The sequence below is a fragment of the Aquarana catesbeiana genome, linkage group LG10 (genome assembly GCF_042186555.1).
Source record: "Aquarana catesbeiana isolate 2022-GZ linkage group LG10, ASM4218655v1, whole genome shotgun sequence".
Taxonomy (NCBI): Eukaryota; Metazoa; Chordata; class Amphibia; order Anura; family Ranidae; genus Aquarana; species Aquarana catesbeiana.
This window is the reverse complement of record NC_133333.1, coordinates 259,919,438-259,931,765: the sequence shown is the minus strand read 5'-3', so window position 1 is coordinate 259,931,765 and position 12,328 is coordinate 259,919,438. Positions and strand designations below refer to the sequence as shown.

Here is a 12,328-nt window from a genome sequence, read left to right as displayed (position 1 = left end):
CCTCCATTACCCCAATATTCATATCCCACCAACTCCTCCATTACCCCAATATTCATACCCCACCAACTCCTCCATTACCCCAATATTCATATCCCACCAACTCCTCCATTACCCCAATATTCATATCCCACCAACTCCTCCATTACCCCAATATTCATATCCCACCAACTCCTCCGTTACCCCAATATTCATATCCCACCAACTCCTCCGTTACCCCAATATTCATACCCCACCAACAGCACTATTACCCCAATATTCATATCCCACCAACTCCTCCATTACCCCAATATTCACACCCCACCAACTCCTCCTTACCCCAATATTCATATCCCACCAACTCCTCCGTTACCCCAATATTCATATCCCACCAACTCCTCCGTTACCCCAATATTCATATCCCACCAACTCCTCCATTACCCCAATATTCATATCCCACCAACTCCTCCATTACCCCAATATTCATATCCCAACTCCCCCATTACCCCAATATTCATACCCCACCAACAGCACTATTACCCCAATATTCATATCCAACCAACTCCTCCATTACCCCAATATTCATAACCCACCAACTCCTCCATTACCCCAATATTCATATCCCACCAACTCCTCCATTACCCCAATATTCATACCCCACCAACAGCACTATTACCCCAATATTCATATCCCACCAACTCCTCCGTTACCCCAATATCCATATCCCACCAACTCCTCCATTACCCCAATATCCATATCCCACCAACTCCTCCATTACCCCAATATTCATAACCCACCAACTCCTCCATTACCCCGATATTCATACCCCACCAACTCCTCCATTACCCCAATATTCATATCCAACCAACTCCTCCGTTACCCCAATATCCATAACCCACCAACTCCTCCATTACCCCAATATTCATAACCCACCAACTCCTCCATTACCCCAATATTCATATCCCACCAACTTCTCCATTACCCCAATATTCATACCCCACCAACAGCACTATTACCCCAATATTCATATCCCACCAACTCCTCCATTACCCCAATATTCATATCCCACCAACTCCTCCATTACCCCAATATTCATACCCCACCAACTCCTCCATTACCCCAATATTCATAACCCACCAACTCCTCCATTACCCCAATATTCATATCCCACCAACTCCTCCATTACCCCAATATTCATACCCCACCAACAGCACTATTACCCCAATATTCATATCCCACCAACTCCTCCATTACCCCAATATTCATATCCCACCAACTCCTCCATTACCCCAATATTCATATCCCAACTCCCCCATTACCCCAATATTCATACCCCATCAACAGCACTATTACCCCAATATTCATATCCAACCAACTCCTCCGTTACCCCAATATCCATAACCCACCAACTCCTCCATTACCCCAATATTCATAACCCACCAACTCCTCCATTACCCCAATATTCATATCCCACCAACTCCTCCATTACCCCAATATTCATACCCCACCAACAGCACTATTACCCCAATATTCATATCCCACCAACTCCTCCGTTACCCCAATATTCATATCCCACCAACTCCTCCATTACCCCAATATTCATATCCCACCAACTCCTCCGTTACCCCAATATTCATATCCCAACTCCTCCATTATTCCAATATTCATATCCCAACTCCTCCATTACCCCAATATTCATATCCCACCAACTCCTCCATTACCCCAATATCCATAACCCACCAACTCCTCCATTACCCCAATATTCATACCCCACCAACTCCTCCATTACCCCAATATTCATATCCCACCAACTCCTCCATTACCCCAATATTCATATCCCACCAACTCCTCCATTACCCCAATATTCATATCCCACCAACTCCTCCGTTACCCCAATATTCATATCCCAACTCCTCCATTACCCCAATATTCATATCCCACCAACTCCTCCATTACCCCAATATTCATATCCCACCAACTCCTCCATTACCCCAATATTCATACCCCACCAACTCATCCGTTACCCCGATATTCATACCCCACCAACTCCTCCATTACCCCAATATTCATATCCCAACTCCTCCGTTACCCCAATATTCATATCCCAACTCCTCCATTACCCCAATATTCATACCTCACCAACTCCACTATTACCCCAATATTCACACCCCACCAACTCCACTATTACCCCAATATTTATACCCTACTATTACCTTGATACTCGTACCTCCACCTCATGGGTGGAGTGGATTAAGAGGATAGGGTGATGGATGAGTGGGAGGAGTTTAGTAACAGTTTATCAGGTTGAATAAGGACACAAGTCCATCTAGTTCAACCATAAAAATAAATAAATAAAAAATATCATACAATCCCACATACACAACCCTTCACCCTCAGTTGTTCCACAGGAAGGTGAAAAACCCCAGCAAAGCATGATCCAATTTGCTACAGCAGGGGCAAAAAATCCTTCCTAATCCCCCCGAGAGGCGATCGGATTTTCCCTGGATTAACTTTACCTATAAATGTCAGTACCCAGTTATATTATATATATTATTATATTACATCCGGGCCTTTCCTAAAGCAATCTGCGCTGGCCAGAACCACCTCTGGAGGGAGTCTATTCCACATTTTCACAGCTCTTACTGTGAAGAAACTTTCAGTATTTGGAGATGAGAGTTTGGAGGGGATGGGGTGAGGGATGAGTGGTGGAGTTCAGTAGTGCAGTAGCCGTCAGGGCGAGTAAGAGAATATCAGAGAAGTCAGAAGGCTTTTAGTTAGAGTGTAGGGGTAATTGAGGCGTTAACTTGGTAATGGAGAAATCCATAATGTTCTGGGTGAGTTAAAAGGCTAATGGAGGGGTTGGTGGGGTATGAATATCGGGGTAATGGATGAGTTAGTGGTTCTCCGTAACTCATCTGTCACCCCGTCCGTCTCCTCCAGCCTCATCCCTCACCCGTCTCCTCCGTACCTCATCCCTCAGCCCCTTCCCCTCATTCGCCACCCTGTCTTCTCAGTACCTCATCCCTAACCCTGTCTCCTCCACACCTCCTCCGTCACCCCGTCTCCTCCACACCTCCTCCCTCAACCCCATCTCCTCCGTACCTCATCCGTCACTCCCATCTCCTCATCCCATCTCCTCCATACCTCATCCCCCATCTCCTCATCCGTCACCCCTGTCTCCTCCACACCTCATCCTTCACCCCCTCTGTCTCTTTCTCCGTTACCCTGTCTCGCCCACACCTCATCCCTCACCTCTGTCTCCTCCTCTGTCACCCCCATCCCCTCTGTACCTCATCCCTCACCCAGTCTCTTCATCCATGACCTCCTCCGTCATCTCCGTACCTCGTCCCTCACCCCGTCTCCTCATCCATGACCTCCTTCGTCACCTCATCCCTCACCCCGTCTCCTCATCCATGACCTTTTCCGCCACCTCTGTACCTCATCCCTCACCCCGTCTCCTCATCCATGACCTCCTTCGTCACCTCCGTACCTCATCCCTCACCCCGTCTCCTCATCCATGACCTTCTCCGCCACCTCCGTACCTCATCCCTCACCCCGTCTCCTCATCCATGACCTTCTCCGCCACCTCCGTACCTCATCCCTCACCCCGTCTCCTCATCCATGACCTTTTCCGCCACCTCTGTACCTCATCCCTCACCCCGTCTCCTCATCCATGACCTCCTTCGTCACCTCCGTACCTCATCCCTCACCCCGTCTCCTCATCCATGACCTTCTCCGCCACCTCCGTACCTCATCCCTCACCCCGTCTCCTCATCCATGACCTTTTCCGCCACCTCTGTACCTCATCCCTCACCCCGTCTCCTCATCCATGACCTCCTTCGTCACCTCCGTACCTCATCCCTCACCCCGTCTCCTCATCCATGACCTTCTCCGCCACCTCCGTACCTCATCCCTCACCCCGTCTCCTCATCCATGACCTTCTCCGCCACCTCCGTACCTCATCCCTCACCCCGTCTCCTTATCCATGACCTCCTCCATCACCTCCGTACCTCATCCCCCACCCCGTCTCCTCATACATCACCTCCTCCATCACCTTCGTACCTCACCCAGTCTCCTCATCCATGACCTCCTCCGTCACCCTGTCTCCTCATCCATGACCTCCTCCGTCACCTCCATACCTCTTCCCTCACCCCGTCTCCTCATCCATGACCACCTCCATACCTCATCCCTCACCCCGTCTCCTCATCCATCAACTCCTGCATCACCTCCGTACCTCATCCCTCACCTCGTCTCCTCATCCATGACCTCCCCTGTACCTCATCCCGCACCCCGTCTCCTCATCCATGACCTCCTCCGTCACCTCCGTACCTCATCCCTCACCCCATCTCCTCATCCATGACCACCTCTGTACCTCATCCCTCACCCCATCTCCTCATCCATGATCTCCTCCGTCACCTCATCCCTCACCCCGTCTCCTCATCCCTCACACCATCTCCTCATCCATGACCTCCTCCGTCACCTCCGTACCTCATCCCTCACCCCGTCTCCTCATCCATGACCTCCTCCGTCACCTCATCCCTCACACCATCTCCTCATCCATGACCTCCTCCGTCACCCCGTCTCCTCATCCATCACCCCATCTCCTCATCCATGACCTCCTCCGTCACCTCATCCCTCACCCCGTCTCCTCATCCATGACCTCCTCCGTCACCTCATCCCTCACACCATCTCCTCATCCATGACCTCCTCCGTCACCTCCGTACCTCATCCCTCACCCCGTCGCCTCATCCATCACCTCCGTACCTCATCCCTCACCCCGTCTCCTCATCCCTCACACCATCTCCTCATCCATGACCACCTCCGTCACCTCTGTACCTCATCCCTCACACCATCTCCTCATCCATGACCTCCTCCGTCCCTCATCCCTCACCCCGTCTCCTCATCCATCACCTCCTCGGTCACCTTTGTACCTCATCCGTCACCTCCGTACCTCATCCGTCACCCCGTCTCCTCATCCATGACCTCCTCTGTCACCTCCGTACCTCATCCCTCACCCCGTCGCCTCATCCATCACCTCATCCCTCACCCAGTCTCCTCATCCATGACCTCCTCCGTCACCTCCGTACCTCATCCCTCACACCATCTCTTCATCCATGACCTCCTCCGTCACCTCATCCCTCATACCATCTCCTCATCCATGACCTCCTCCGTCACCTCTGTACCTCATCCCTCACCTCTATACCTCATCTCTCACCCCGTCTCCTCATCCATGACCTCCTCCGTCCCTCATCCCTCACCCCGTCTCCTCATCCATCACCTCCTTGGTCACCTCCTCGGTCACCTCCGTACCTCATCCCTCACCCCGTCTCCTCATCCATGACCTCCTCCGTTACCTCCGTACCTCATCCCTCACCCCGTCTCCTCATCCCTCACCTCCTCCGTCACCTCCGTACCTCATCCCTCACCCCGTCGCCTCATCCATCACCTCCGTACCTCATCCCTCACACCATCTCCTCATCCATGACCTCCTCCGTCACCTCATCCCTCACCCCGTCACCTCATCCCTCACCCCGTCTCCTCATCCCTCACACCATCTCCTCATCCATGACCTCCTCCGTCACCTCATCCCTCACCCCGTCTCCTCATCCCTCACACCATCTCCTCATCCATGACCTCCTCCGTCACCTCTGTACCTCATCCCTCACCTCTGTACCTCATCTCTCACCCCGTCTCCTCATCCATCACCTCCTCCGTTACCTCCGTACCTCATCCCTCACCCCGTCTCCTCATCCATCACCTCCTCCGTCACCTCCGTACCTCATCCCTCACCCCGTCGCCTCATCCATCACCTCCGTACCTCATCCCTCACACCATCTCCTCATCCATGACCTCCTCCGTCACCTCTGTACCTCATCCCTCACCTCTGTACCTCATCTCTCACCCCGTCTCCTCATCAATCACCTCCTCGGTCACCTCCGTACCTCATCCCTCACCCCGTCTCCTCATCCATGACCTCCTCCGTCACCTCCGTACCTCATCCCTCACCCAGTCTCCTCATCCATCACCTCCGTCCCTCATCCCTCACCCTGTCTCCTCATCCATCACCTCCTCTGTCACCTCCGTACCTCATCCGTCACCTCCGTACCTCATCCGTCACCCCGTCTCCTCATCCCTCACCCCGTCTCCTCATCCATGACCTCCTCCGTCACCTCCGTACCTCATCCCTCACCCAGTCTCCTCATCCATTACCTCCGTCCCTCATCCCTCACCCCGTCTCCTCATCCATCCCCTCCTCGGTCACCTCCGTACCTCATCCGTCACCTCCGTACCTCATCCGTCACCCCGTCTCCTCATCCCGTCTCCTCATCCATGACCTCCTCTGTCACCTCCGTACCTCATCCCTCACCCCGTCGCCTCATCCATCACCTCCGTACCTCATCCCTCACACCATATCCTCATCCATGACCTCCTCCGTCACCTCATCCCTCACCCCGTCTCCTCATCCCTCACACCATCTCCTCATCCATGACCTCCTCCGTCACCTCTGTACCTCATCGCTCACCTCTATACCTCATCTCTCACCCCGTCTCCTCATCCATGACCTCCTCCGTCCCTCATCCCTCACCCCGTCTCCTCATCCATCACCTCCTCGGTCACCTCCGTACCTCATCCCTCACCCCGTCTCCTCATCCATCACCTCCTCGGTCACCTCCGTACCTCATCCCTCACCCCGTCTCCTCATCCATCACCTCCTCGGTCACCTCCGTACCTCATCCCTCACCCCGTCTCCTCATCCATGACCTCCTCCGTTACCTCCGTACCTCATCCCTCACCCCGTCTCCTCATCCATGACCTCCTCAGTCACCTCATCCCTCACCCCGTCTCCTCATCCATGACCTCCTCCGTCACCTCCGTACCTCATTCCTCACCTCCGTACCTCACCCAGTCTCCTCATCGTACCTCATCCTTCACCACCCCCATCTCCTACATACCTCATCCATCACCTCCTCCTCCACCCTCACCCCCCATCTCTCCTCCTCCCATCATTTAGGGTATTAAAATCATGGTAGATACCACTTACCTCTCATCCATCCACCTACCTCAGAGACCGATCTATTACCCCTCACCCTGATTGGATCTCCTCCTGTGATCACCGGAGCCCCCTATGCCCCATCCCCCCGGTGCCCCTCCTCTATGCCCGGTTCTCCCCCCCCCCGTGCCCCTCCTCTATGCCCGGTTCCCCTCCTCCTCTCACCTTTCTCTTCTTCATGGGTCTCTCCGGCTCCTCCGCCGCCAAAACTCTCCGAGAACTCTCCGAACTTTCCCCCGCCGGCCCCTCCCTGCAAACTTTCTACCAGCGTCACCCGGGGAGCCTGCCTGCGTCTGACGTCACCCCGCGGTATCCTAGAGACGCGCTCGCCGGGCGGCCATTTTAGAGAAGGGCAACGCTCCATGTAAGGCAATGCACGCAACGTGCCGGGAGAAGCCCGGACTTCATGATTGAACCTGGCAACGGCTAAACTGACCCCGTGTAGGCCAGGAGGTTCAATGTGTACAAGCGGAGTCCTCTGTGTGTGATGCCACGTGACATCCGGGGGCGGGGACACGTGAGGACTGTGCCATACAAAGCACAATATCTCATAATAAATTAAAGTGATTCACTTTCCAGACCTCAATGTACTGCCATAGTCAGCCTAGGCACAGCCTCAGGTCCAACCTCGGGTCCAGAGCCTAGGCACAGCCTCAGGTCCAGCCTCAGGTCCAACCTCGGGTCCAGAGCCTAGTAGGGTTACTACATCATCCCTTTAATCCAGGACACATATGAATTCCACAGGTTCTGAGGCTGATTTAATGCAGAAAAGGCATCAAGTGAGTTTAATTACCACCCTAATCAGCCACAGAACCTGTGTAATGTGTGTCCTGGATGAAAGGGATTATGTGGCAACCCTAGAGCCTAGGCACAGCCTCAGGTCCAGCCTCCAATCTCAGGTCCAGCGCCTAGGCACAGCCTCCAACCTCAGGTCCAGAGCCTAGACACAGCCTCAGGTCCAGCCTCCAACCTCAGGTCCAGAGCCTAGGCACAGCCTCAGGTCCAGCCTCCAACCTCAGGTCCAGAGCCTAGGCACAGCCTCAGGTCCAACCTCAGGTCCAGAGCCTAGGCACAGCCTCAGGTCCAACCTCAGGTCCAGAGCCTAGGCACAGCCTCAGGTCCAACCTCAGGTCCAGAGCCTAGACACAGCCTCAGGTCCAGCCTCCAATCTGAGGTCCAGAGCCTAGGCACAGCCTCAGGTCCAGCCTCCAACCACAGGTCCAGAGCCTAGGCACAGCCTCAGGTCTAGCCTCCAATCTGAGGTCCAGAGCCTAGGCACAGCCTCAGGTCCAGCCTCCAATCTCAGGTCCAGAGCCTAGGCACAGCCTCAGGTCCACCCTCCAATCTCAGGTCCAGAGCCTAGGCACCCAGATCAGGGCCCATAGCCTCTCCTTAAAGTGGTGTTCCGGCCGAAATTATACTTTTTAAATAAAAATACCTCTATAATACACAAGCTTAATGTATTCTAGTAAAGTTAGTCTGTAAACTAAGGTCTGTTTTGTTAGTTTATAGCAGTAGTTTGTTATTTTATAAACTTACAGCAGGCCGTGGCCATCTTAAGTGTGGGCATCTGAAGCCAGACTGTATTTCTTCCTGGATCTCATCCTTGCAGATCTCGCACATGCTCAGTGCAGCACAAGCAGTGTAATAGGTTTCAGGTCAGGTTTCCATAGCAACGGCAGTGTCAGAGGAAGTTGCCGCCCCTTCCCAGAAGGCATTGCAAACAGGAAATGATGCGATGGGCCGCGGCCAGGCAGGAGGAAGTGAAAAATAAATACAGCAGATATACAGGAGGTGCTGAGAAAAAAAAAAAAAAATATCCAATTAGTTTACAGTGTACAGTTTAGTGAGGGATGCTGAAGAGTTGTAAAAGTGGGTGGAACTCCACTTTAATACCTCTCTCAGCACTTGGAACAGGTTGCCAAGACCAGTCACCCAAACCGAGACAGACCACCAAGCGTGCCACGTACCAATTTCAGCACCACAACAAGGAACTGAAACTCCCATTTCTGCACCAAAAACACAGGACCCCCGTTGTACGTAGTTCAGGTCGTCCCCCAGTTATATACATGTGACTCCTACAAAGGGAGGGAGACAACGGGAAGTGGTGATCTACACCTAGAAATGAACAACTCTCTCCTGGAAGAGTTATCATGGGAAAAAAGGTGTCTCCACTGAAGATTTATCACCAATCTTTGTTTCCACGGCAACCCAAAATTTTCACAATCAAAGTCACAGGGACAGAAAGTGAGGTGACATTTTCTGAACAGGGGAACAGACAGAAAAACAAACGTTACAGGGGTGGTAACCCTTCCCTATGCTATTCAATAAATGTAAAGATTATTTTTTTGAATGGAGTTACACTTAAAAAAACTTACCTGTTCCAACTTACATACAAATTTACCTAAAAGCAAAGTTCCACCCAAAAGTGGAGCTTCCACTTTAAGCACTCCTCGCCCCCTTACATGCCACATTTGGCCGGGGGGGGGGGGGGGGGGGTAGTGGATGACTCGCTTTGAGTGGGACTTCCTGACCCACTTCCTTCTTCCGACTACGGGCCGACTAGGTGACTCCTCCTCTTCCTCTAAGTGACCCCTCCCTCTCTGCAATCTTCTGGGACTTGTCACAGGTCCCAGAAGATTGCCTGTCCACTCGGAGAGCGCAGCGTGACTCACGCCCAGTCTCTCCTTAACCACTTAAGAACCGGCCCATAGCCGAATGACGGCTGCAGGGCGGTTGCTTAACTCTGGGAGGACGTCATATGACGTCCTCTCAGAATTCCCCTCTCGCGCGCCCCCTGGGGCGCGCACCCGAACACATCCGTGACCGCCGGGTCCTCAGGACCCGGCGCATCACGGATCCCGGTAAATGGCCGCTGATCGCGGCCATTTACCATGTGATCGAGCCGTCAAATGACGGCGCGATCACATGTAAACAGACCGGCGCCGTCTGATGACGCCGGTTCCTCTCCTCCCCTCCTGTGTACCGATCGGTACACTGTGGAGGAGAGGGAGATGGATGGATGGCTGCAGCGCTGTGGGCTGGTTGTGTAGTGCCCACAGCACTGCACAGAGACATCCAGCCATCCATCCATCCATGCTCAGCCATCCCCACTACTCTGCAATACTCTGCTATGCCCCACCTTACTCTGCAATACCCCAATATTACTCTGCAATACCCCCACATTACTCTGCAATACCCCCACATTGCTCTGCAATACCCCACAATACTCTGCAATACCCCCATAATACTCTGCAATACCCCAATATTACTCTGCAATACCCCCACATTACTCTGCAATACCCCCACATTGCTCTGCAATACCCCCACATTACTCTGCAATACCCCACAATACTCTGCAATACCCCGCAATACTCTGCAATACCCCCACATTGCTCTGCAATACCCCAATATTACTCTGCAATACCCCCACATTACTCTGCAATACCCCACATTACTCTGCAATACCCCCACATTGCTCTGCAATACCCCAATATTACTCTGCAATACCCCCACATTACTCTGCAATACCCCACATTGCTCTGCAATACCCCCACATTACTCTGCAATACCCCACAATACTCTGCAATACCCCGCAATACTCTGCAATACCCCGCAATACTCTGCAATACTCTGCAATACCCCGCTTTACTCTGCAATACCCCGCAATACCCTGCCATACTCTGCAATACCCCGCAATACTCTGCAATACCCCGCAGTACTCTGCAATACCCCGCAGTACACTGCAATACCTCGCAATACTCTGCAATACCCCGCAATACTCTGCAATACCCCGCAGTACACTGCAATACCCCGCAATACTCTGCAATACCCCCACATTGCTCTGCAATACCCCAATATTACTCTGCAATACCCCCACATTACTCTGCAATACCCCACATTACTCTGCAATACCCCCACATTGCTCTGCAATACCCCAATATTACTCTGCAATACCCCCACATTACTCTGCAATACCCCACATTGCTCTGCAATACCCCCACATTACTCTGCAATACCCCACAATACTCTGCAATACCCCGCAATACTCTGCAATACCCCGCAATACTCTGCAATACTCTGCAATACCCCGCTTTACTCTGCAATACCCCGCAATACCCTGCCATACTCTGCAATACCCCGCAATACTCTGCAATACCCCGCAGTACTCTGCAATACCCCGCAGTACACTGCAATACCTCGCAATACTCTGCAATACCCCGCAATACTCTGCAATACCCCGCAGTACACTGCAATACCCCGCAATACTCTGCAATACCCCGCAATACTCTGCAATACCCCGCAGTACACTGCAATACCCCGCAATACTCCGCAATACCCCGCAATACTCTGCAATACCCCGCAATACTCTGCAATACCCCGCAATACTCTGCAATACCCCGCAGTACACTGCAATACCCCGCAATACTCTGCAATACCCCGCAATACTCTGCAATACCCCGCAATACTCTGCAATACCCTGCAGTACACTGCAATACCCCGCAATACTCCGCAATACCCCGCAATACTCTGCAATACCCCGCAATACTCTGCAATACCCCGCAGTACACTGCAATACTCCGCAATACTCCGCAATACCCAGCAATACTCTGCAATACCCCGCAATACTCTGCAATACCCTGCAGTACTCTGCAATACCCCGTTGTACTCTGCAATACCCCCCATACTCTGCAATACCCCCCATACTCTGCAATACCCCCCATACTCTGCAATACCCTGCAGTACTCTGCAATACCCCGTTGTACTCTGCAATACCCCCCATACTCTGCAATACCCCCCATACTCTGCAATACCCCCCATACTCTGCAATACCCCGCCATACCCAGCCATACCCTGCCATGCTGAGCCACGCTCGGCTGTACTCGGCCTCTGTATGTGGCCAGGCTGTGGAAGTCTCACACATGTGGTATCGCCGTACTCAGGAGGAGCAGGAGAATCTATTTTGGGGTGTCATTTTTGGTATGTACATGCTATGTGTTAGAAATATTGTATAAATGGACAACTTTGTGTTAAAAAAAAAAAAAAATACGTTTTAACCACTTCCCGCCCGCCGACTGTCATACAACGTCCTTGACTTTGTGCGGGGATATCTGAATGATGGGTGCAGCTACAGGCATCATTCAGATATCAGCTTTTTCAGCCGGCGATTCCCTACACCATAAGAACGATCATAGTGGCTGTTCCACTGCTTGATCGTTCTTACGGGAGGCGAGAGGGGATGTCCCCCCTCCTTCCGCACTCCGCTGCTTCTACCGACTCACCGCTACGATCGAAGCCAGG

General features: G+C 52.5%; 1 protein-coding gene across 2 annotated transcripts in view; it reads right to left on the bottom strand.

The window, feature by feature from the left end:
• Nucleotides 1-7,344, bottom strand: part of LG10H1orf174 (linkage group 10 C1orf174 homolog) — a 57,901-nt gene extending 50,557 nt beyond the window's left edge. For both annotated transcript variants that reach the window (XM_073603699.1, XM_073603698.1), the window contains exon 1: nucleotides 7,193-7,344. In XM_073603699.1, the coding sequence (XP_073459800.1) occupies nucleotides 7,193-7,207 (15 nt within the window). In that variant the 5' untranslated portion in view covers nucleotides 7,208-7,344. The remainder of the gene's footprint in view (nucleotides 1-7,192) is intronic.
• Nucleotides 7,345-12,328: the final 4,984 nt, after the last annotated feature.